This window comes from Nuphar pumila, chromosome 3 (assembly GCF_984573655.1).
Source record: "Nuphar pumila chromosome 3, dmNupPumi1.hap1.1, whole genome shotgun sequence".
NCBI classification, from domain to species: domain Eukaryota; kingdom Viridiplantae; phylum Streptophyta; class Magnoliopsida; order Nymphaeales; family Nymphaeaceae; genus Nuphar; species Nuphar pumila.
Window position 1 is genome coordinate 33120417 of NC_143251.1, and position 27085 is coordinate 33147501.

Here is a 27085-nt window from a genome sequence, read left to right on the forward strand (position 1 = left end):
TAAAACTTCTATTTCTGTAGGTTTTTTTTTTGCCTTCATCTATTTTAGATTTAATTGCTTATACTGATGCTAGCTGGGGAGATGATCCCAATAACAAACACTCAACCATAGCTTTTTGTGTATTTTTTGGTGAATCCCTAATTTTATGGAAGTGCAAGAAGTAACAAAAGGTTTCTCTGTCGTACACGGAAACTGAATAATAGGCAATGACTACTACCACGATGGAGGTGGTTTGGCTATAGAGATTGCCGACAGATATGAGAATTCAAGTAGCAGGAGCTTCAAAAATGTGTTGGTGTGATTTACATTGACAAAAACCGTATGTTTCATGAGTGTGTCAAACATATCGAGATGGATTGTCACTATATACGAGAGGAGTATCTAACAATATTGATATGTCCTATGTTACATCAGAGTACCAATTGACAGACTTCTTCACCAAACCTCTCTTTATTCCTAGGTTTCACTTATTTTTAGGTAAACTTTTGGTCATTATACCATAACTTTTGGGGGAGTGTTAAAATTTATATATATATATATTTGTATTGTATATTTTATTTTTTTGTACTTTTTGTTCTTTTTTATTTTGTATTTTATTTATTTTTTTGGTCAACACAAATGTTGACTACCCGATGGAGCTAGTCCAACAGTTAGAAATCTAGCAGTTGGACTAGCTCCAATGGCTGTATTGGGTTCCCTTCTCTTCTATGTAAAAGGGTTAAACCCCTCTTTGTAAAGTATGCTTATTGCATACTTGGGCATTAACAAAATATTATTTTTTATATTGTGAGAGCCTTCTTTGTGTGTTCCCTTTTTGGGTTTTGTGAGTGTACTTTTGTGGCTCTCTTTTGTGATTGTTCATTTTGTATCTATTGGTGGATATTCTTGTTTGTGTTTGAGGGCTCTCATTTCTTTTTACACCCTTCTCTCTCTCTCTCTCTTTATATATATATATATATATAGATAGATAGAGAGAGAGAGAGAGAGAGAGAGAGAGCTCATTGAAAATGGATAAAAAATATAAAAGAATATACGGCATATTGTAACGACCCCAATCCATACCCTTTTAAAAGATGCGGAATATATTTTTTTTTCTAAGAGTTGCGGAAAACTTCCCAGAGACCTGGGGTCCCTACAGTTCCAATTTCAGTTGGATAACCACACACCACAAACGAAGTTGCAATTATCATCCATATCAACCAACTAAAACTCTTTTATTAATGAGTAATAAAATTTCAAAGACAAAGTTTTCTTCAACTGAAAGTAAAATAACAATTGCAGAATTTAAAAGAACTGAAAGACAAAAGAAAGAGCCAATCTATCCTCTACTGAAGCTGATAAGCCCAAGTGTAACTCATCCATCCCCAAATGCATGTCCAACTTCACTGTTCACCCTTACCTGTGAAAAACCAACAAAGTAGGGTGTCAGAACCGAAATTCTGAGCACAGCTACTTCTAAAGAAACAGGTGAGAGAAAGAACATGAATAAGATTTCATGCAGTGATTTGAGTGAATGCAGATATAAAATTTGCAACATTTAAATATCTATAACTACCAATAATTGCATTTCCTCACCAGTCAGGAACAGTACAGCAATGTCTCATATCAATAACTAAATAACCAACCTTTCAGCATGATCTCACAAAGTAAAACGTATGCAACCACCAAATGATGTCATGATATCAAGAATGATTCAAACATGCATGATCTAATGCATAACAGAAAAATGCATGATTATGTGCAATGCATGATTTCTTCTGTTATCTTTCATTTAAGTTCCATCTTTCCATATGCATGCCCTATTAGATGCACACATCTTTAAGTTCCTCTTTTTAATTACCGTGGCCCGCGGATACACCAAACGGGTTCAAACCCCGAGGTCAAGTAGGTTCCCAGGGTAGCTTAACACACAATTTATATTTTATTACTGGGTTCCAACTTAGCCCTCGACCGATATCAGGAAACAACACTATCCATCGGAACATTAGACCTCCACATCTAATGTCGGGGACACAAGGGACACCCCACGCCCACAAGTGCCACTTCCTTGGTACCATAAACTCACAGCTGTGACTAACACACCACTCCCGGGTAAAGTGGTGGGCTCTCTCTAAAACCGTGGCCAGGAGAAGAATCTCAATATCGGGTTCAGGGGCAACAACGCACACAGAGTTTTTGTATCCTCACAGTCTCCCCAAGACCGGATATCCAAGATTCTCATACTCCAGATGAGATATCCCAGAATGTATATTACACTGTTCTTATTCATTATATTTTTATTTAATTCCATTCTTTAAGTTTGCAACACAATATGCAAAAGTAAAGTGAAAACCCCGCATCCTCCCTTGCAGGACCCATTCGGGACTCCAACCTGTATAAACCATTAGAACAGTGTTGTAATGTGCCAAACCATCTTATGTGGTTTAAGTGATGCTTTTAAAAACATATGTAAAATAAAACCAAACCCACGGCTCTCCAGGCCGGTGATGGTCCAATTAGGCCATCGGTGCATCACATAATAAAACCAAGTAGTGTTTCATTCATAACACTAGGCTAAAATGCCAAACAACATATATATTCATGCAAATATAAACCCAAACATATGCATGTCATAATTCATTCATATGCATTTTCAATATGTGTGTGTTACCCACATCACATATGGGTCTTAACCAATCCATGGTTTCTTTAAGTGTGTGAGTGTACATGTACCATTTCACATATAAATCAAGTGTACATGCTCAACAAGACTTACTAATAATTGAATCATGCTCACACTCACGCGTACCATAGTCATAATAGTCAAGTGAAAGCATAAATCTCCACGACAAGTGTTTCCAAATGCACATCCATATATGCCAATATAACCATGGACATAAAACAACAACATTCACAAGCACGATTTCAAAGATTCATGCGCAAGGATTCACATATTTAAACCAAATGTACGTTGTCATTCCTTGATAAATTTTATTATATCATGTGAACACCCATGCATGTAAATTCAAGTAATAAAGCATTTGTTTCATGATTGCTCATGCCCATGAAAACAACTAGACAATGATATCCAAAATCAAGCACAACAAATCAAGTCTAAGCATATTAGCATTTCCATTCACCTGTATGCAAATAGCCAGGTCCAAAAACTAAAGTGCTAAGCTAAGCTTCCATATGAGCTATACTATACATGAACAAGGATTCCCTCGACCTGTCATTTGTCCACAAGCATGGACAGTTAAGGAAATGACATTTATCATCCTTTCCTTTGTAAAAATATAGTCCAGCACCATTCGGCTGGGCTGGGCAGGGTACCACCCAATTTCAATATCATGCAAAAATTTTCATGCATGAGCATTTCTATCAACCTATCATGATGAGTATGATTAACAAAGAACCAACCATTATGAGTGCTAATACTTGCCTACCCAAAAGGAAGTGTTACGTATATAAGTTAAGAGAACCTGTGACAAAAATTTTAAAACGCATATGTACATATCTTGTACAAATGGAAAGGAAATGTACTTATATATATATATATATATATATATATATATTTATATATATATATTGCTCTATTACAACACATTTTCTCTAATAAGAATACAACTCGTATTCATATGGCACCACCATGGTTCTCCTGAACCGCAAGCTCGAATAAGAATTTATTTTGCTAAAGTCATAAGTAACTTAAACTCAACAAATGTGCTTGAACTTGACACCAATAAGTTGCTGTCAATACAACTAATTAAAACTAACACAGAACTTAACACTGAAATCAATTTTGTTGCTAATTCATACACGGGAACAAGTAAGCCTCACATATTAAATCTGAAACAAAGGTAATATAGGAATTTATTTCAAATTACAGGAATCCAAAGCAACTACCTTCACCAAGACTTAGCTAAACAGTTTCCTTTGATAAATAAACCCAGACTATTCAAAACAGAATTTCATTTTCTGTTATATACTTAACAGGACATCACTGTAATTACAAAGGCCATAGGCCTATTCTCGGTCCAAATGTTGACTCTTCCAAATATGTGTTGCTCCTTGCTACTACATGTAACTGAATGTGGCCCCAAATACAAGCAACATCCTAGTATAGACATCAAATATTTCACATGTTACTAATTCTACAACACAACACTGATGCCCAGTTCATTCACCCCATTCTGGGTTCTGTTTCAGTATAATATGCAGGATTCAGTTAACATGATTGAGCAGTGAACATATCCACCCAAACGGTTAGTGACGTATTACAGAAAACGAACTCTACAGCCCTACTAGAGCCTGCTAATCTCGAACCCCACGTGCATGAGATAAGTCTTCACATGTTCAGCAACCAAGTACAGGAATATCAGAATAATCAAAAGAATACAGTACAACCTACCATAGATATAGGTTACATTGGAAATACACTTTATGTAACATGTTTAGAAATATCGACAGTAAACGGTTGCAGTTGAAACAGGTTACAATTGAATAATAAAGCTTTATATTCGGCCAAACTAAATACTTAAAAATTCTGAACATCTTCAATGTATAGTATGTATGGTTTCATATCCGGTTAGGACAACAAAAAAAATCAACCAAACAATGTACATCATTATGAATGATCTATCTTATGCTTAGAAAATCAAGTGGTTTTTGAGTTTTAACCAATATAATGGTACCCTTCAATGTTTGGCTATCTCATTTAACTATCTCAGAAATTTCATGCTCTAGGAAGGTAAAAGCATGCAAGTTTTCACAAGCCCCTGTATGCCTGAATTCAACACACATTAACCTCTTATCCCACTTCAATGTGCCTGGATTTATCACACAACCGGTGTGATGACTAACCAATGTAAATATTCAGTTGGATGACTATCTTTACTGAAGTAACTTGCGCAAGAGACTAAGTCCTAAATAATATGTATATTCACTCACATACCAGGTCTGTCTGTGACCAAAAATAGCATAGGTTTCATTTCATTTTTTTTTTCTTGTCCATAGCAACCGAAAACCCCCCCTTTCAGTAACTGAGTGTAGATCAAATCCAAGAACATAATTCCCAACACAAATTAAGACAGCAGATTAAATTTCTAAATAGAAACCAAGATTTAAACCAAGAAGAATCAGTGGGATTCGTTGGCATACCCAATTTTTTTTTTTCATCTTTAAAAAAAACGGGAAAATCAAACTAAGGGGAGTGATACACGGTTCACCCCCATGATTCTTGAGAAAAGAAACCCTAAGAAGGGGTTCCCAAGAACCCATCTCAAATCAAAGTACGGAATCGAACCCACGTTCGATTCCTCACCCAGATCCAGAGGAGAACCGTACCTGTTTGGAGCTTTTCCGGCGATCGGAGGCTGGAAACGCGAAGATCGAGTTGCTGGTGTCGCTCCACGCGGCTGCCGTGACCGAGGTTGCTTGCCGTGGCCTGGGGTGGCTGGTGGCCAAAAGAAACTCGCCGGCGACCTCCCTGCCTCCGGCGCACCCACACAGACCGAGGGAGAGAGATGGGGACAGAGTAGAGGGAGAGAGACACGAGGGAGATGAGGGAAAGAGAGAGAGGCGAGTGAAGAGAGTCCCCTTTCCACTCCCTCTTATCGGGCAAGACCCCTCCCCCCTTCACGCCGAGATGGGGGGAGGTCGGTTACGCCCTGCGTAACCCCCCCTTCCCCCCTTTCCTGTTTTGCTGAAGACCTAACGGGCAACCCTTATCGGGTTGCCCCTTTCTTTAAAAAGGGTTACACAGGGGGTGCGGCTCGGGTCCGGACCCGAGGCCCGTAACCCGACCCCCAACCATGTGGATCCATCAGTTGGATCCGAATGGATCCAACTGCGGATCCTCGGATAATAAAAAAATTTAAATTTTATTCATATATTATATTATTAGTTTTATTATGAATATGGATATAAAGACCATTTTTTTATGAATCTTAGATCCCTATGTTGGATCCATTTGGATCCAAACACGGATCCAACTTTAAATACTCGGTTTTTCTTTTCGTTTCTTTTCTTTTATACTATTAATTATTTATAACTATTATAAGTATATTTTTAATACCCCATTGTGGGTTATTTACATGTTCTTTTTATGGATCCGGTAATGGATCCGAGGCCCAAAATTAGAAAAGTACTCGTTATTTTCAAATAAATTTAAATAAATAAATTACAAAATTTGAGGTTATTACACATATAGTATTCGTATATGTGAAAATCCATAAGCACCCATCACCAGCATCGACATCAGTAGGCTGGCATCTTGAAGTAGGCTGATGGGATAGTCATGTTCTCCTGTTTTGTTTTGTTTTGTATTTTTAAGGCCCTTTTTGGGAAACGAGTATTTGTTCTTTTCCATTGTAGGGACAAGTGGGGAATGGGGAAATATGACCAAAATTCAGTACTACCATGTATTGCCTAGTCTGCTTTCAAGGTTTATTGATCCCTAGAACTTGGCTGTCATGTGTGTCCGCCTGTGCACACTTGTCTGTTGGTGTGTTCTTTGGAAAAAGGTTAGGATGGTTAGGAGGATAAAATTGATAGGACCTACCAACTCCTCTCTCTCTCTCCCTGGTAAATATTTGGTGGAAGGTACAGAATGATTGTATTGACTTGATCTGACTACATAGATGTGTCCAGCATTTTTTTGCTAAAATCAGAACTTGGATCATGCTTTCCTGACATAAAACACATTTTTTTGAGTCATGAAGTTAGCTCTTGAAAAACCTGTTTACATGTCCAAATCACATGATTCAAAACCTGTTTCCTACTAAATGATCACACATCTGTTGGGTCTGATCTACAAGAAAAAGGAAAAAATATATAAAAGTGTGATTTCTACTCAATAGTTCCATACCTTCATTAGTACCATCTACATACATATATATACATACATATATATATATATATATATATATATATATATATATATATATATAGAGAGAGAGAGAGAGAGAGAGAGAGAGAGAGAGAGAGAGAGAGAGAGAGAGAGAGAGATGATTGAGTATAGGTTGAGGAAGGTTGTCATGATATTGGAGAATCAATTTGGTTTTATGCCTGGAAGATCAACTATGAAAGCTATACATCTTTTTAGACAACTTGTTGAGAGATATAGAGAGAGAAACAAAGATTTACATATGTTTTTTATTGATTTGGAGAAGGCATACGATAGAGTGCCTAGGGATGTTCTTTGGTGGACAATAATGTAGAAAGGTGTTTCTCTCAAGTACATTAGTATAATTAAAGATATGTACGAAGGAGCAATAACCAATGTCCACACTTGTGGAGGGGTGACAACCAATTTTCCTATAACGGTTGGGTTACATCAAAGATCTGCATTAAGCCCTTTCCTATTTGCTATAGTGATGGATGAGCTTACGAGATCAATTCAAGAAAATGTGCCGTAGTGTATGTTGTTTGCTGATGATATTGTTTTGATTGATGAGTCTAGAGCTGAGGTTAATGCTAAGTTAGAATTATGAAGACAAACATTGGAAGCAAGAGGTTTTAAGTTGAGTAAGAGTAAGACAAAATATATGGAATGTCGGTTTAGTAAGCAACGAAGTAGTGATGAGAGTGTAGTGAAGCTTGGTGAGCAAAAAATACTGGTGGATGACTGTTTCAAATATTTGGGATCTATCATTCAAAAGTATGGAGAAATTGATAGAGATATAAATCATAGGATAAAGGTTGGGTGGATGAAATGGAATAGTGCAACTGGAGTGTTGTGCGATCGTAGAATGCCATTGCGGTTGAAGGGAAAGTTTTATAGGATGACAATTAGGCCCGCTTTACTATATGGTACAGAATGTTGGGCTGCCAAGAGACATCATATTCAAGAAATGAGTGTAGCTGAGATGCGTATGCTTAGATGGATGTGTGGAAATACAATAAAAGATAAGATTCGAAACGAGGAGATACGTAAGAAAATAGGTGTTGCATCCATTGAAAATAAGATGAGAGAGAATCGTTTACGATGGTTTGGACATATTCGGCGAAGGCCTAATGATGCTCCAGTTAGAAGGATGGAGAAATGAGAAAATATATTAGTTAAAAGAGGTCGGGGTAGGCCTAAGAAGACTTGGATGGAGATGATAGGAAAGGATATGAATGCTTTGAACCTCACCGAGGACATGTCATTGGATAGAAATGATTGGAGGAGAAGGATTCATGTGGAAGACCCGGAATGATTTTCTTTTTTGGTTCATATCGCCGACCCCAATTGTTTTGGGATGAAGGCGTAGTTGTTGTTGAGAGAGAGAGAGAGAGAGAGAGAGAGAGAGAGAGAGAGAGAGAGAGAGAGAGTCACTGTGTCTCTGCTTCCATATTCAAATCTGATCTTAGCTGGCTGATTGCTCTAAGTTCTGATAGCATGCTTTTTAAGCTAATATTCAAGTCTAGATTCAGCTGTGTACTTTTGTTGTATTGGATTTGATGTTTTTATATATCTATATGTAATTTAGTCTTCATATGTCTGTGTTACTGCGTGTCTGTTGGTAGTGATGTAATCATCACCACTGATTTCAGTTGATTTCTAAAGGTCATCTCTGAATTAGATATTTTTTTTCTATTGAAGTAGTTGAGAATCATGTTTATCAATCCTAGGGCTTTGCTATTATTTTTCCAAAGGCAATTTGTCCTTCAGTAGAGGGTTCTTGGTGGTAGAAAAAGGAAGGAGAGTTTAGTCTTTTAAATTTATGAGTAGAAGGTGAATATTTTCCGTGACATTGTGTTGATTCAGTAGTGCTAGGATTAGGTAACATAAGCAAAGAAGAGAAGAGGAGAAGAAAAAAGATGAAAATACTAGTTAGGAGTGAAGATGAAAGTGCTATAAGTGGAAGGAGGCGGGTATTACTTATTATAGGAAATCATCTTATGCTTATAAAATTGACAATTATGACTTTCAGGCTCTTCAGACCCTCATTGTTAACACATATATTTAGTGTTGAGGGAATATTTCAAAGCTAGTTGTTTCTACTATATTCTTTTTATCCTTGGTGAAAATCGATTTAAATTTTATTAGTGGAATTGCTTGATATTTCAGATAAACAGGAAAGTGGAATTTGTATTTGCAAGTTATAGCTTTGATGTTTGGGAAAGTTGGACACTGGAAGGATCATCGCTGGACGAATGTCGGCTTATCAACTGCAGAAATCCATCAGTAAGTGAATCTCTAATTTTACACTGTTGGCTGGTTTTGATCTTATGGGATTGTGAAATATATTTGCAAGTCCTATTTATATATGTAAAAGGGGGGCATTGACACGAAACCTTCACTTACTAGCTTTTCATTTTGTCAAATTATCTTCTTTGCTGTCTTATAACCGTTCCATAGTTGGCAAACACGTGACTTGGGCTCGGATCACCCAACCCTTGACTCGCAGGTCAGCAGGTCAACTCGGTAACTCAGACCGGTTACGACCTATATTTTTTTAAATAATACTTTAAATATTGAATATAACACTATGTTTTCTACAATGTGAATGCAAATAATCAAACTCCAAGTAGCAAATTCACTAAATCAAAGCATCAAATAACAAAAACTACAAAATATCTACATAAAAAATAAATAAGCTTCATAACTGCACATAGCCACATACATAAGAACAATAATGAAAATTGTGAAATGAATATTAATAATTAAGCTACACAGGTAGAAATAAAACAACTAAAAAATGAACAAGTAGACTAATAATCACTACCTTTCTAAGAAGGGAGACAGAGTAAGCGGCAGATGAAGAAGAAGAAGAAGAAGAAGAAGAAGAAGAAGAAGAAGAAGAAGAAGAAGAAGAAGAGGGGAGACAGAGAAAAACTGGAAAAGAAGAGGAAGAATAAGGCGAGAGACAAAGAAAGAAAAGAGCATGAAGACGAGACAGGGGAGAAGAAGAAGAAGAGGGGTTGGAAGAAGGGGAGAGAGAGAGGGGGGGGGGCGGGGCTGGGTGTTACCTCGGGTGGCCTCCTTTTTCTTCGTTGTCGGTACGAGAGAGAGAGAGAGAGAGAGAGAGAGAGAGAGAGAGAGAGCTTGGTTGTTGGTGGTCGCAGGAAAATGGAGGGGAGGGGAAGAAGGGTGTCTCCGGAAAATAGGAAAGGAGGGGAAGAGTCGACTCAGTCGACCCTCTTTTATAAATGAAAACCGGTTTGTCTCTGAATGACCGGGTACGACAGTTCGACTCGGTGAATCGGGTCAGAACTGGTTGGTCATGTAACAGTCCTGAATCGTCTGATTCAAGACTGATTCGGTGAGTTGCTGAGTCCATGTCGATTCGGCGAATTCCTAGCCGATTCATGGCCGAACATGGCTAAAAGAGGTTTGGGCTGGATCGGTGGCCCAGTTACTGGGCGGTCTGATCTGACTCGGACGATTCTCGAGTCAGATCGCCAGGTTTGCCAACTATGACCTATTCAACTTTTATTCCTGTTTAGATTATAATGATGTTCAAAACCCAAACATCGAATGTTTTTTTATTGGAGGTTGTTGAATTTGGAGCTGTTGTGGTTGTGTTTCTCTTCACAGTCTTTTGTCTGTGATGGTTGGTCATACTCATAGTTGATTTGTCATTTTGTATTCTTGGATGAATAGCTAATTGTGCTTCTCTTTTGCTAGATTTAGTGTTGTTGTTCCTCATGGAATCTGTTTTATGCAGAATATGATTTCATTTTCAAGTTGTTCAGTAAATCAGTTGTATTCTGTGATGTAGTTCCATGCAAAGTTGTTGAGATCAGGATCTATCTGTGCATCGTCACTCACTTGTTTCTATTTCATTAATTCGAAGTTAGAAACCAACTTGGTTTTCTTGATCCTAGAGTTAGAGAACTTGAATCACCATAGGTCTTTTCCTTTTTGTCTTGCTACCACATGTTAGAGCCACCAAAATTTGTCAATTGAAAGGAAAATCTTGCCACTTCATATCTTGGCATCTTATTGTACTTGCAAGAAGTTGTTATGCTTAAATAGTTTTCAGTTGTTCTTGTTTATAACATTGTGATCCTTTTACTTCTAAAAGGCGAGTTTCTCACCCAACCCCTAGCTGAAAGTGATTTTACTGTATTTTTTCTGCTGGATGAGAACAAGCTGTTGAATATGAATAACTTGCGTGCAAAGCATGTCTGAACCATATTGTTGCAATTATTGGTCATACACAAAATATAAAGTTATTCAACAATTGATTATCAGGAACCTGCAATGCATGTCAAATTTTTGAGGTCAAATAATTGGAGTATATGTATATTCTTGGTACATATTATCTTGTGACTGCTGCTGCTTTTGACTGATAGATTCGTTTATCTTCATAGTAGTTGAAGATCACCGCTGCTGGGACGAATTAGATAGCTGGATGGTTAGGTCCGAGGGGTTTTGGGTTTTGAATCCCAAGGGGTGGTTATCCTTCAGCTTGCCTGTCAAAAAAAAAAAGTAAAAAATCATGACTGCTCATTAAAGTTAAATTTGTCTATAAATATTCTTGAAAGTAATTGGTTTATATTTTACTGAAAATTCATTTTAATCTTGGATCTTAAGGGTACTGATGGCTCGTACTACAGGAGGATGTTAGTTTGGGCCTAGTTCATTAAAGAGTTTCCAGATACTGTTGCTAGTTGATATATTGCCCCGGATTCATTGGTAAGGAGTGAAGGAATCCAAATCAATGGCTTATTAACAACTCTAGCTATTTTGGTTACTAAACTGTTTAAACCATCAATAACCATTGGTTTAAAATTCGGGCATGTGCAAATTTCACAATCTGATAATATGATTTGGTGCTTGTGCACTTCATCAGGGAACTTCTTGGTTAAATCTTGTTCTCGAGTTCACTTCTACTTGTGCTTACTGCCCCATTCCCGAAGAATGCTTTATGGTGCAGCAGTCCAAATCACATGTTGGCAGATCCTCTTGGTTAATAGCAGTTGAGGGAGGGAGTATTCAACACAATCCAATACAAAAAGAGGCAATTTTCTTTGGTAGATATATCCTCTCTCTGTCTCTCTCTCTTAATGCTGAAGATTCTGAGTTTCCATTGTTTTGAAAGTACCCATTCTTTAGGAGTATATTTTGGATGGCATGGAAGGAATGGGAAACCAACATAGTCGATTTGTTGGGACAACTTTTATTGGCAACCTGGGTCAGATCAAAGGGGAAGAAAAGGTGCAAAATCTGGGAAGGCTGATAATCCCTGACTTGGTACTTCACTAGGCTGCTTGTGAAAGAGACATGGGAGGAGAAAGATTGAAATTGGATTGGTTCATCACTCATCAGACTTCTTGAGGATTTTTATTCTCTTGATATGATTATGTTATATTTCATTGCTGTACGTTTGATGAGTTTTACTGTGTTTGTAATTTCAGCTTCAATATGCATATGCTTAAGGTTGCTACCTTTTCTAATGGAAGATTCACTTCTCTTGGGATAGTATGAGGGAACATATGAAGAGGTGTAGGCTTCACTCTACTAAACAAGGTTGACCCTGTGGTTAAATCTATGACACTTTTTAGGCTAGATGAGTTGGCACTGCTACCCAAACACACCGCCAAACTAGTAATCACACCTTCACTACATCAATCATGTAGCAATGCAGTTAGCAAATTTATCCAGAGGTCCTTGAGAGTTACATGTGGATAAATGTTTGCAACTTCTGGGTATTCTTTCAGGTGAATTATATTTAGAAACACACACATCAATGACGTGTGCAATGACTAGACTGTTCCCCACAGTGGTCCAATCGGGGATTCAAGGTTCATTCATAGATTTGAGGATCGGTTGATGGATTCCAATTCTTCCTAGATATACAATCAACTGTAATCTTCAATACTAGAGAAGCACTTTAAGCAAAAGGACCCAAAAATTGGATCCTGAGATGAATTAATGGGTCAAATACAGTATGGTTCTTGAATTAATCAAGCTGAAGGCATTTTTTAAACCTCCACAATCTTGTAAAAAGCTTTAATATCATAGCTTACTTTTCTGCTCAATTTTTTTGGCAAGTGCTGCTTTTCTTGTACTTGAAATATATAACTACTTGCAAGGCATTGTGTAATGGTCATCCTTGTTGATAGATCATTATTCAGAAGATGTGTGAATAGAAGGCTCAATTTTTGCACTTAGGAGAGTGCCTAAATATAGTATACCTGATGGGACTAACACAGCAATATGAAACTTTTAAGTCTGCTCCTGCTTCAGTGTTAGACCTCCCATGGCCGGTTGGCTTGCCAACTTTTGTACATTTCAATATGAGAAAAGTACCACTGATGGACGATGGAGCCCATTTGGCAACCTGATTCCCACATAACTTGGCCCATGTCATAAGCATTATGACTGACATGAAATCTACCTTCTGGTAACTGAAACCATCTTTTTACGTTGTTGGACTAAGTGGTGTCAGCTCGTGCTTGCTGAACACTAAGCAGGTTATCTTGATGATGATTGTTGTGTGGCCTGTCCCTGGTAACACGAACAGACATGTTCAGATATGTGGACACATACACGACATGTACGAATAATATTTTGATATTATTTTAATATTTTTAATGTTTTAGGTATTATTTTAATAAAAATGTATTTTCACATTAAAATATCAACAAATTAGTTTTTATTGATTAAAAAATTAAAAAAATGTCCTTGTCTTATTTTCCGAAAAAAATTCGAACTTGTGAGTTGAACCGGTGGCATGCATCCTTGTGTCCACCTGTCTTTGTGACATAAACTGTAGTGCCTTGTCTATGTATCTTAAAAGTGTTGGGCTGTCATATGCATTGTATTCTTCAAAATCTTGAAAGTGATTGGCTATCATATATGCATTGTATTCTTCAAAGTAGAACCAACCTCGCAACTTGTGCATCCCTACCCTTTATCCTAGTAATCCTGAGCATTTATTCCTGGCTTTTGTACTTGGGTTGTAATCAGTGTTATTAAAAACGCGCCTCAAGGCGCAAAAAGCGTGCCTCGCCTCAAGGTGAGGACCTTTGTGCCTTCAGGCGCAACATAAAAGCGCAAATGCCCTGAGGCGTACGCCTCATACGCTGAGGCATACGCCTCGAGGCGAAGCGCGCCTCAAGGCGAAGCGCGCCTCAAGGTGAGGTGTACACTCAAATTTTTAGTCAAATGGGGGTCAAAGCCCCCATTTGACCAAAAATTAGGGTTAAATATTAGGGCCCCCGGACCCTAATTAGGGTCGGGGCCCCTCATTCTGTCAGTCTCATCTCTCACTCACTCTCTCCCACCTCTCGCTCGTCTCCCACATCTCTACTCATCTCTTACTGACTCAGTCGCTCGTCTCTCACGCACTTGCTTGTCTCGGTCTCTCCCACCTCTCTCTTCTGTCAACCTAAAAAGAAGAAGGTAAATTTTTGACTCGGCTTAGTTTGGCTTGTCATGAGCTATGTAATATGGCTACTTCATGAAAATGCCTACCTGTGTCAACACAGGTATACCTGGGACTGGTACTTCAATGGGTATGGGTTTGACCAGTTTTGGATTTGACCAATCAAACCCAATCCATTACCTATTTTGATCCATTTTAAGGTGCATAAAGGGTTGTTTTTATTCATTATTGTATGGTGCTTGATACACACAAACACACATGCATGTATACCTATTTTTTCTCAAACAAAAAAAATACACACATGCGCACATACACACATAGCTGTGTCGTACCCCTATACCCCATACTTTTGTAAATTCTGATGTTGTACCTTATGTGCCCACATCTGCATCTATACCCATAGCTGCACCTATGTGACAGTTTATATATTCAGCGAGATTTCATTAGAAAAAAGTGAACAAGAAGCTCTTTGCAGCTTGAATCAACCTTTATCTATTATTTCATATTAATAGATGAATTCTGGCCCTTATGTTGACAAGCTACTTTTAGTGAATGCTAGTGGCAAAAAGTTAACACACTACATTTGAATAATAAAGTTACCCAATTTTTTAATTGTTTGATATTAAGTTTTTTTATTGAATATTCTTATATGTTAGCATATATCTGTGCTTTACTCTCATTTTGAAGAGTTTTGGACAAATATATTAACGTTTGGTTGTTAATGCTAACATGCATTTTCTAATTATGACATGATGTTAATGCTAATATGCATTTTGTTGTTAATTTTTTATTGAATGAATGCTCATATTTTATTTCTTAGATACTTACGGAAATCAACTTGTTGCATTAATGTTACTTTTACATGTTAATCTCATATTCTGTCAATATTTATTTGAGATTTTTTATTTCTTGTTGGTTGTTGCTTCATCAATAAAGCATTATTTATTTATTTATAATTTTAGATATTTTTTAGAGTTTTTTTTAAGTTTTCAAAAAAAGAAAAAATTGACGCTTACGCTTTACGCCTCGGGGCTTACGCCTCGCCTCAGATTTTGGTGGAGCCCTTCGCTACGCCTCAACGCTTTTCACAAACACTGGTTGTAATTTTGATTTGGTTATGGAAACAGGCTGTGTTGGATGTATGTGTTGAGATTCTCGCTGCTGTTGATGAAGAAGATGGTGTTGCTCGCTGGCTCAATTAAGTGATAGGTGTAGCATTGAGGCTTGCATACAACTTATTCTTCGTCTACTCTCTCATCCATTTTGTACAGAATTCGATTTTGCTATGTTTAGATTGTGGTCTTATGTATTTCTTTGGTAGTTGTTGGGAGTGGTATGAATTGTATACGGTTATGCACCACGCCTCAGCTATTTGTAATTTCTGATGTCCAATGTGGCTCACAGCGTTGAGCTCATCCTTGTAGGCTTATGGTTTTCTTAATTTTCTTTCCAATGCGCGAACATGAACATGCATCTGGACCTACAGACATTGCATAGCAGACCTTTTTTATCTGGAATTAGCATGTGGGGTCTCTGCGTTTCTTAGGCATGTTCCCCATGAAACAGATGGATAATCACCCAAGCATGATTGAGCCCTTCATAATGGCTGTTTTTGGGGCTTTTGGTTGAGACAAATCTTCACTATTTGGATTTATGGTATTTACTGGATCTTCACATTAATTTATTCATCACGGTTAGTATGTGCTTTTTACAGCCATGTGTACAAGTTTGGTTTTTGTGTATCAATATTGTGGCATTCGTCCAGATCATGTACTGCTTTCTTTGCAGTTAATCTTCATCTAGTTTTCCTATAAAATTGTTCGACTTGTGTTTAAGCTTGCAAGTTTTTCCTTAAATTTTTACTGTCCCTTTTTGGTTGGTTATCAGCAAAATCACACCATTCATGGCACGTATTCAACCATTGGAAAATGTGGCATTTACAACCCATGGGAACGTTTGGTTTTTGTGTATCAATATTGTGGCATTCGTCCAGATCATGTACTGCTTTCTTTGCAGTAAATCTTCATCTAGTTTTCCTATAAAATTGTCCGACTTGTGTTTAAGCTTGCAAGTTTTTCCTTAAATTTTTACTGTCCCTTTTTGGTTGGTTATCAGCAAAATCACACCATTCATGGCACGTATTCAACCATTGGAAAATGTGGCCTTTACAACCCATGGGAACGTTTTTCCCATGAAATTTGGCATGTGAAATGAGGCAAAGATCACAGGTGGCAAGCGGTTCAAAGGATAACACTTTTTACTTATTTTTTTATATATTTAGTTATACTGAGAAACACAAAGGCTGGTAGCAGGTAGATCATAGATCCCCCCACTCTCACCCCCAGGGCCTGTGCTGGGCGTTGGCTTATTCTGGAAGATGATGCTCACATGAATTGAACCTTGACCACCTATATGATAACCAAGAGCGCCCCCCTCCCCTAATGCCAACCCTGCTTGGGGCTTATGATAATTTTTATGATAAGATTGTTTACCCATCTGTTAATGGGGAATTTTCATATGAAGCCATTTAATTTTTTAGATAAGAAATATCTTTTTGTTTTTATGTGCGTAACATGTTTCAAATGAAACCTCTTGATGCTAATGGCACAAAGTTCTACCTGAGTCAGTGGAATATTTACAGAGCTATAACTCTAATCAGTTACAAAAATTTTGCAAATATAGTTATGTGAACTTTGTACTATATATACAAATTTAGTGTAATATTTGCAAAGTTTTGAAATATTTCATGTGTAAGTTCGCAGATTTGTGAACTTCGTACTATATATGCGAATTTAGTACGATATGTTTCAATTACAGAAAGTTTGCGGATATAATTATGCAAATTTTGTGAGGTTAAAAAAAAGTGTGAAGTGAGACTTTGTGATACTGGAAGTGTAATGGTATATGGTTTGAACTTCAGGATGTTCGTCCGTGCGAAAGGCAAAATAGTTCTAAAAAAGTTGGACACGAGGCAAATTTAAAAAATTATAGGGCATTTTGAAAAAGGTGTAATTTTTTATTTTTTTCTTCAAGATTATGAAAAAATATAAAAGAACCTTTAACCAATTTTCTTTTTCCATTTTTGTTAAGGAGATTCGAGGAAAATATAAGTATCTTCGCATTTTCATAAGCAATGGGGTTGCACAATAAACTTCATCAAACTTATCCATCACACAACTGCACTTGTAAAAATAGGATTTGGGAATTCTTGAAGGAAGCAGCAAGCTTTCTGCATTCTGCACGATATACTTAAAGGGTCGCCTTTCATCAATGTCTGATCTTGACTCGGTTGAAAATTGGCAGTTGCATGCTATTTACGATAATGCACTTTGGTATTAGCTGGTTGATATATATATATATATATATATATATATATATATATATATAGGGTAGGGGTACAAAATTAATAGTGCTAAATGGGTTTTTCTGCCCTTCAGTATTTTTTTTGGCAGTTTAGACCCCATAACTGTGTTGGACATGGTCAATTTACGAGGAATCCATACCTGGTTCATGTGTTTTTGATGAAAAAAATGATATTTGGAGCCTCAAAATTTTACAAAGACTTTGGATCGTTGATTTTTTTAAACCTTATAAAAATCCACCCATGTGTCAAAACTGAACACTTTAAGAGTTGATCCCTATAAAATCAAGTACATGGATTACATCCATACGGACAGAATTTAAAAATAAAACGAAAAAACCTTGAAAAACTTATTTAGCACATATCATTTAGCACCTATATATATATATATATATATATATATATAGAGAGAGAGAGAGAGAGAGAGAGAGAGCATCCAACCCAAGGAAGACATAAAATCTACAACTGATGATGATCGTACAACTCCCCTTCTCTAATGCTTGAGCATTGCATCGATAGGACCTTATATATTTGTTTATAATTTATTAAAAAATATGCTTTACACAAAGACTTTACGACATTTAGATATGTTTTTTAAAACATGAAAAATCTATAGCTCACATGCATTTAGAGATTTTCAATACAAAGTATTGTGGGCTGTTATTTTAGCACTTTCAAAAATGCATCTAAATAAACAAATCATAATCTAAAATATATTACTTACTAAATGAATGATAAAAATTCAATATGTAAAGTTCAATCCGTGTTCATTAGAGAAGGAACATGGTCGATTATTATCGATTATAGATTTTAGACCTTCCTTTGGTTGGACAGTCCCCCTTTCTTAGAATATGTTTGCTGGAACTATGTTTATCAAAATGTAAACCAAGTATTTCTGACACTTCTTTTGTAAATCTAATACTGCTGATGCATTTGACATGGTCTGTTTGCTAAAAAATAATCGTTAGATCCTTTAATTTTGATGAAAAAATATAATTTTTGAACGCTTGAATATCTACAAGAATTTTGAGTTGTCAATTTTCAAGCCTTAAAAGATCCTGCTTATGCATTGTAATCAACTGATCTAAGAGCTGGTCCCCATAAAACTAAGCATGTAGATCACTGTATGTAGAGCGAGGTTTAAGAAAAAAACAAAAAAACCCACAAAAATCTCAGTTTATATTCCAATATATATATATATATATATATATATATATATATATATATATATATATATATATATATATATATATATATATATATATATATATATATATATATATATATATATATATATATATATATATATATATATTCTTTTGACCAACATCATTATGAAAATTGGATTGGCAGAAAGCTTATTCATTCAAAAAAGAAATGGCAAACAACTGACCGGGCGGCTCGTACCACAGCCAGTGCCTCCCTGCTGGTTTCCAACCTATGCGATGCGGGATGGTACACGAAGAAACTAAAGTATTTCATGATGTCATACCCTTGGGTGCAAGTGCAACCCATTATCCAGATAAACGGGATAAGCTGGGAAATCGCATTATCATCTATCATAGAAGATGCCACCTTCTCCCGTTTGGTTGCATCCAAACACCGGCTTAAGCATATATAATTTTCCATGCAGGGAAGTCATTAAATGCACTTGAGTGTATAAGAAATGCCTATATGTTGAATGGTATGCTGATGACAAAAATTGTTGGGAACAGCACCATCCTCAAAGCGTTACCCCCTTATCAAATATCTGCCCACGGGAACAGCAGCAAGCTCCTTTATGTGAATAACATTGGCATCAATAACTAGGACAATTTTCTGCCAATAATCTAGGTAAATATAAATGCCATTATAATAGGATGGCCAGACATAGTACCCTCGTTTATAAGCATTAATTGTTCGCTCAAATACAAGGAAAAACCATGTTATTCCAAATCTGTCTAGTAAATACTTGGAAAATCATCATACCAACATACTAACAGAATTCATGCATCTTCTAAATTGGTCAAGAAAACCAACTTGCTCCAGGCGCCTACAATTCAGTTTATGGATTACGGAGGTGGAACAACCAAGTTTCAGATGTTATTAAAATGGTGAACTTGATTACAATGCCAGAAACAAAGCAGCAGGCTAAATGCTTGCATTTTTGGCTTTCACAACTCTAAAAGCAGGACTTTTGCAGCTTATACGAACTATATAGTCAAAAGCGCTGGGCACTGACTAGCCCGCCTAGGCATAAGTAAAAAACGCTTAGGATTTGCAATTCCTAGGTGGGTACCTTATAAGGTACTATTTTTGCCGAGTAGGGAGCCTAGTCAACAACTAAGCTGCCCTCGGCCAGGCGCAAGAGCAATTTAGATACTTTTTATTATTATTACAAGCATTCTGTTTATATATGTGTGTGTGTATTTTTTCTGTAAAATGATAAAAACATGCTTAGTTAATTATATATATATTGATTATGTTTTATATATATGTGTGTTTGTGTTACTTTGCTTTTGGGATTTTTTTGTAAAACATTGAAACCATGCACAATTAATTTTAATTGATTATGTTATATATATATATATATATATATATATATATATATATATATATATATATATATATATATATATATATATATATATATATATATATATATATATATATATATGTGCATGCATGTTACAAACAAATTTTCTATGAAAGGCTGAAAGCATATTTTCTTGATTATACTAAATATGTTATATATATATATTCTGCTTATGTAGAAATTCATGAAAGCATGTGCAATTTTGTATTTACGAGATGAAAATATCTTATTACAAAAATAATCAAACATATTTTTATGTATATTTTGTATAATTTTATATTTTTTAATTAGAGTACCAACTAGTAACTCCGCCTGTTTATAATTGTTTAGTTATACACTGTCGGTCCCAAGCCCGAATAAAGGAGGAAGGTTGCGGTAGGTTAGTGACAGCCAACATAAAAACTTAGTCACACCCTATGAATATGAACCCATATGAGAATTTCGTTGGGGCGTTCCCTACTAAGCGACGTGTTGTACTCTATAGGCCCGGAGGCAGGGATAAATGAGCAAGGGTTGCTAGGTCGTCGTCCAGAAGTGACGCGTCACACCGACGCTCGGGTGTGGTGTCAAATAAGTAAGGGTTCCCTCACTTTGTTGGACGGGTGGGGGGTAAAGAAGATACTTTAAGACCATAAAATTAGGTTAGCCACTTGGAACACAGGGTCTTTAACTGGTAAGTTGGTAGAGTTAGTAGATGTTATGTGTAGGAGAAAGATGAATATTTTATCTACAAGAGACCAATTGGGTAGGTGAGAAAGCAAAAATGATAGAACCTTGGGGATATAAGATTTGGTATACAGGAATAAATAGGAATGGAGTAGGGATTGTTATTAGTCGTGAGTTTATAGATAATGTAGTTGAGGTCCGTAGGAAGGGTGATAGGATTTTACTTATTAAATTAGTATTAGGTACATATATTATTAATATTATTAGTGTTTATGCACCTCAAGTAGGTTTAGATGATTCCATTAAGCATCAATTTTGGGAAGATTTAGATGAAGTAGTACAAGGGATATCTTATGGAGAAAAGCTTTTCATCGGCGGTGACCTTAATGGACATGTAGGCATTAATAGGGATAGATTTGAGAGTATCCATGAAGGCTATGATATAGGAGAAAGGATTTTAGATTTTGGTTTGTCCTATGATATGATCTTAGCAAACACTTGGTTTAGGAAGATGGAGTCTCACCTAGTAACATTTAAAAGTGGGGTTAATACGAGTCAGATAGATTTTTTTCCTACTTAGAAAGAGAGATAGGGGTTGTTGCATCGATTGTAAGGTTATACCGGGAGAAAGTGTAGCTACACAACATAGAGTCTTAATTTTAGATCTTAGAATTAGAAAATGTCGTAAAAGGGATAGACATAGGATAGATCCTAGAATTAAGTGGTGGGCACTGAAAGGAGCTAAACAAGAAATGTTTGTAGAGCAGGTAGTTAAGGAAGTTGATTGGTGTCTCGAGGAGGATTCAGAATCAATGTGGAATAAGATAGCGGGTGGCATGAGAAATGTGGCTAAGGAGGTATTGGGTGAGTCTAAAGGCAGTGCATCGCTAGGTAAGGATACATCATAGTGGAACGAGAATGTCAAATTAGCTATTAAGGTTAAAAGAGAGTGTTATAGAAATCTAAGAGTCGTGATAATGAGAATTTAGAGAAGTATATGATAGTAAAGAAGGAAGCTAAAAAAGTAGTTTGAAACGCGAGGGATAAGGTATATAAGAAGGTTTATGACAAGTTGGATACCGAAGAGGGTGAGAAGGATATTTATAGGCTTGCAAAGATGAGAGATAGGAAATTGAGGGATCTGGGTATGGTTAGATGTATCAAAGATGAAACACAAAGGGTTTTAGTCAAAGATGAGGAGATTAAAGAGGGATGGAAAGATTATTTTGATAAGCTATTTAATAGAAGTCATGCTTAGGATCTTGGAGACTTCTTCATTCCTTTTCATGAAATGAATTGTGACTTCATGCGCAAGATTCAAAATAAAGAAATTGCAGAAGCTTTGAAGAAAATGAAATCAAGAAGGGCAGTTGGCCCATATGGTATACCTATCGAGGCTTGGAAAAGCTTGGGTGAGAAAGGTTTGGAATGATTGACAAATCTTTTTAACAAGACTTGGCGGACAAATAAGATGCCTAATGAGTGGAGAAAGAGTACTTTGGTGCCTCTATATAAGAATAAGGGTGATATACAAGATTGCACAAACTATCGTGGTATAAAACTCACGAGTCATACTATGAAACTTTGGGAGAGGGTGATTGAGTATAGGTTGATGAAGGTTGTCATGATATCGGAGAATCAATTTATGCCTGGAAGATCAACTATGAAAGCTATACATCTTCTTAGACAACTTATTGAGAGATATAGAGAGAGGAACAAAGATTTGCATATGGTTTTTATTGATTTGGAGAAGGCATACGATAGAGTACCTAGGGATGTTCTCTGGTGGACAATGATGAAGAAAGGTGTTTCTCTCAAGTACATTAGTATAATTAAAGATATGTACGAAGGAGTAGTAACCAATGTCCGCACTTGTGGAGGGGTGACAACCAATTTTCCTATAACGGTTGGGTTACATCAAAGATCTGCATTAAGCCCTTTCCTATTTGCTATAGTGATGGATGAGCTTACGAGATCAATTCAAGAAAATGTGCCGTAGTGTATGTTGTTTGCTGATGATATTGTTTTGATTGATGAGTCTAGAGCTGGGGTTAATGCTAAGTTAGAATTATGAAGACAAACATTGGAAGCAAGAGGTTTTAAGTTGAGTAAGAGTAAGACAAAATATATGGAATGTCGGTTTAGTAAGCAACGAAGTAGTGATAGGAGTGTAGTGAAGCTTGGTGAGCAAAAAATACTGGTGGATGACTGTTTCAAATATTTGGGATCTATCATTCAAAAGTATGGAGAAATTGATGGAGATATAAATCATAGGATAAAGGTTGGGTGGATGAAATGGAATAGTGCAACTGGAGTGTTGTGCGATCGTAGAATGCCATTGCGGTTGAAGGGAAAGTTTTATAGGATGACAATTAGGCCCGCTTTACTATATGGCACAGAATGTTGGGCTGCCAAGAGACATCATATTCAAGAAATGAGTGTAGCTGAGATGCGTATGCTTAGATGGATGTGTGGAAATACAATAAAAGATAAGATTCAAAACGGGGAGATACGTAAGAAGGTAGGCGTTGCATCCATTGAAAATAAGATGAGAGAGAATCGTTTACAGTGGTTTGGACATATTCGGCGAAGGCCTAATGATGCTCCAGTTAGAAGGATGGAGAAATGGGAAAATATATTAGTTAAAAGAGGTCGGGGTAGGCTTAAGAAGACTTGGATGAAGATGATAGGAAAGGATATGAATGCTTTGAACATCACCGAGGACATGGCATTGGATAGAAATGATTGGAGGAGAAGGATTCATGTGGAAGACTCAGAATGATTTTCTTTTTTGGTTCATATCGTCGACCCCAATTGTTTTGAGATGAAGGCGTAGTTGTTGTTGTAGAGTACCAACTAGTCTCACCAGTCTTACTTAGTCTTCGACTAGTCTTTTTAGGGGTCTTGAGACTAGACACCACCTAGTGCTTTTGACTACATAGTATACAAATCTAAATGGGCGACACAAAAACTCAGAGCGGAAATCACAGTGATAAATAAGATCAATATATAGAACAAAAAATGATCGTACTATACGACAAATTTGACATGTTTTCTCAAATGCCCCATAAATTTTGAAATTCGCCCGATATTCAATTTTGCAAGTTTTTGACTTTTTAGTGACACAAAAAATGAGTGAATCTCCCAATTTTTGTGCTACATCGCAATGCTCTCCCAATCTCGCTAAATCTCACTAAAAAATAAAATTTGCATGATGTTTCTACAAAAATCATTAATTTCACACAAATAGTATGAATATCATGACACTGCTTGCGAATTTCATCAAGAGTTTTATGTTGGTGGTTGCGAAAGTCTGTCTTTCGATGTAGAATTAATAAAAAGTTTGCAAAATTCATGAACTTTTGCATGTTGTCGACTTATAGAGATGTGAAATTTCATTTTTGTATGCGAATATATATATATATATAATTAGAGTGTGAATTTCATCAAGAGTTTCATGTTGATTGTTATAAAAATCTACTTTCAATGCAGAATTCATAAAAAATTTGCAGTATTCACAGACTTTTGCATGTTGTTGACTTTAAGCAATGCGAGAATATGTTTTATTGTGTGAATTTACCTTTATATATAAGCATTTAGAGTGTGGATTTCATCAAGAGTTTCATGTTGGTGGTTGCAAAACTCCTAAAATATTTGTAGAAATCGTGAAGTTTCACATGAGGTGATGTAAACAAAATTTTCAGTGTGAGAATTTCATAAGTATTAAAAGCAATATTTTGTTTCTTAAAGCCTTTTATGTGCAACTCAAGGCTATTTTCGCATAACCAAGGGTTCTTGTGGTCTCCAAATCTCTTCTTCCCTGACAAAATCTTTGGTGACTATTTTTGGTGAAACACATATCGATGGCATTTCATCGACAATTATTTTAGCCAATCCTTTGAGTTTTTTTGGTGAGCATGTTTTCCACATATTGGTTAAATAATGGCTAATTTTTTTTTATGATTGTTCAATTTTTTATTAAAGAATTATTGTGCCACTTAGTGTTTCATTTACAATCACTAGAATTGTATTTGTGTATGAGATGTGTGTGTGTGAGAGAGAGAAAGAGCATATAAAAAGATGATGAAACATTGGCATGAGTAAATTACTTTACATGGTTCCAAGTTTTCTTTGCATGTATAAAAAAGACACCCTTGTCAAGCTGCACTGTAGAAATCTTTACGAAACCCAGTAATTGCTAGCACTTTCAACAAAACAACTAACAATTTTAGAATGACCCAAAGATAAGACTAAAGCTATAAAAGAAGGCTGACAAGATTGCGGCCAAAATATTGTCTTTCATCCCAAAAGCATTAAAGGAGGGGAAGGGGGACCCATTGATAAAGAATTTTGAGTCATTGGATACCTTGAGGTTATTTCTAACCTTAATCCTCAACTATATCAAGCTGGAGACGTGGCTACCTATAGTAGCAGAGGAAAGATAGAGGATAGAGAATAGAGAAAAAACATCATGTACAAAAGTAGAGGAACAACCTTAGCAAGGGGAGGATACAAGGGTGGGTTGGAGAGTAAGACGCCCAGAAGTGGAAGAGAGTGAGAGCTCAAAAGTTAAGGCAATTATGGAGGGTCTGCAGGAAGTGGAGGAGAGTGAGGTTGGGTTGGAGAGTGCACGGGAGGGTCCTCCTTCCCAGGGATCAGATATAGTGCATGCTCTGAGGAAGAGGTCGCAGCAGCCAACAAGGTTTGATGCTCGTCTAGAGGTACTTTTCACCATTTGCGTGTGCATGCTTTTCTGTTACAGACAAGTATATCGAATCTTTCATTTCAATATTTAAAATGTTATATTGGTTTGTGTATGCAAGATCCACATGTTGAAGATTCAAAGGGTCCAACATCCCACGTGCATTGGCGGAGGATGGGATGGATCAAATGCATTTTCAAAAATGCTTGGAGATCACACCATGGAACACAAATCACAGTCTCCTAGAGTCTGTTGTCTAGTTATGAAATTCATTAACCAACATATTTCAGTTCGAAAGCATTGAGATAACAATTACATTAGAGGGCATGGCACAAATCACCAGATTTAAGTGTTATTGGGATACAATGACTGAACGTTGGTAGAAAGATTTAAAGCACTTGGGACAAGTGCTCTTAGAAACTGGGGAGGATATGTTCGAAGGTGATAGACCCAAGTTAGGATGGTCGAGGAGCCACTATGACCCTACCGTCTCATAGAGTTTGAGTGTGAAGAGCATTTATAGTCTGCACATGGAGGTGACAACATTCTTGCTCTACTTTTTTAACATATGTTTATTCATCGATACTAGTGGAAAGGCTATAACGCCTCTAAATTTTTATCAAAAAATTTCAAGGATTTTTTTAAAGTCTTAACCCTTTTCTAAATCACAATGAAAGTAATAGCCAAGCCATAAACAAACCCGATTCAACTTGGGTGAGTTACAATCAAACCATAAACACACACACACACACAATAAGAGATTTAATCTCATCCATTCACTTAAATAAAAAATAGTCAATCATTTAATAACTCAGAGTTTTAACATAGTCAAAATGTCTCAAAATAAATAATATTCAAAATTGAGCCAAATATTCGAGAAGAGAGTTATAACGTCCGTCTGACACCACCCCAAGCATACTGCATCACCTAGCTTACTCATTACCTACAATTGTTAAAAGTAAGAGGTCAACCCAAGCCTCCGTAGGTAACTCTCTACCATACAAACATGGAAAGAATTCTCAAATACATAAAGCACGCAATTGATATAGCAAACAAAATATATAACATGGATCCCAATTATATTTAAATAATAACACACATTTAGGTAAACATTCAAACACCAAACATACTCTTTAGCATGGTACCTACATTCAAACTCACCAGTAATCAAGATCATATCCAATTGCATAATACATATATTCATTTCATCATGAAACATGTGAACCTCATTTTCTAATGCATTATTTATTTTTTCTTTTCTTATAAGGTATACTCCCAGGGACTTCAACTTTGATTCAACCAATCTAATGGGGTGTTCATTATGCCATGTGTTTTATTATCCCCAAAGACTTAGAAGAATCTGCAAACACCCACTGTAATTGTCTATAACCAAGAGACACTCACAATAGTCTAGAAAATTGATTCATATTTTATAGAGTTGTGGAGCAACCTACCTAGGCCTCATATGGTAGTTCAGG

General features: G+C 36.4%; 1 protein-coding gene across 3 annotated transcripts in view; it reads left to right on the plus strand.

Moving 5' to 3' along the window:
- The window catches only part of LOC149842524 (C-terminal binding protein AN-like), a 65122-nt gene extending 49302 nt beyond the window's left edge, over positions 1-15820 (plus strand). For 2 of the 3 annotated variants that reach the window (XM_089999252.1, XM_089999255.1), the window contains 2 exons: positions 9035-9151; positions 15431-15820. In XM_089999252.1, coding sequence (XP_089855378.1) covers positions 9035-9151; positions 15431-15505 — 192 coding nt within the window. In that variant the 3' untranslated portion in view covers positions 15506-15820. The remainder of the gene's footprint in view (positions 1-9034; positions 9152-15430) is intronic. The other variant, XM_089999253.1, reaches the window with a different exon arrangement.
- The last annotated feature ends 11265 nt before the right edge of the window (positions 15821-27085 follow it).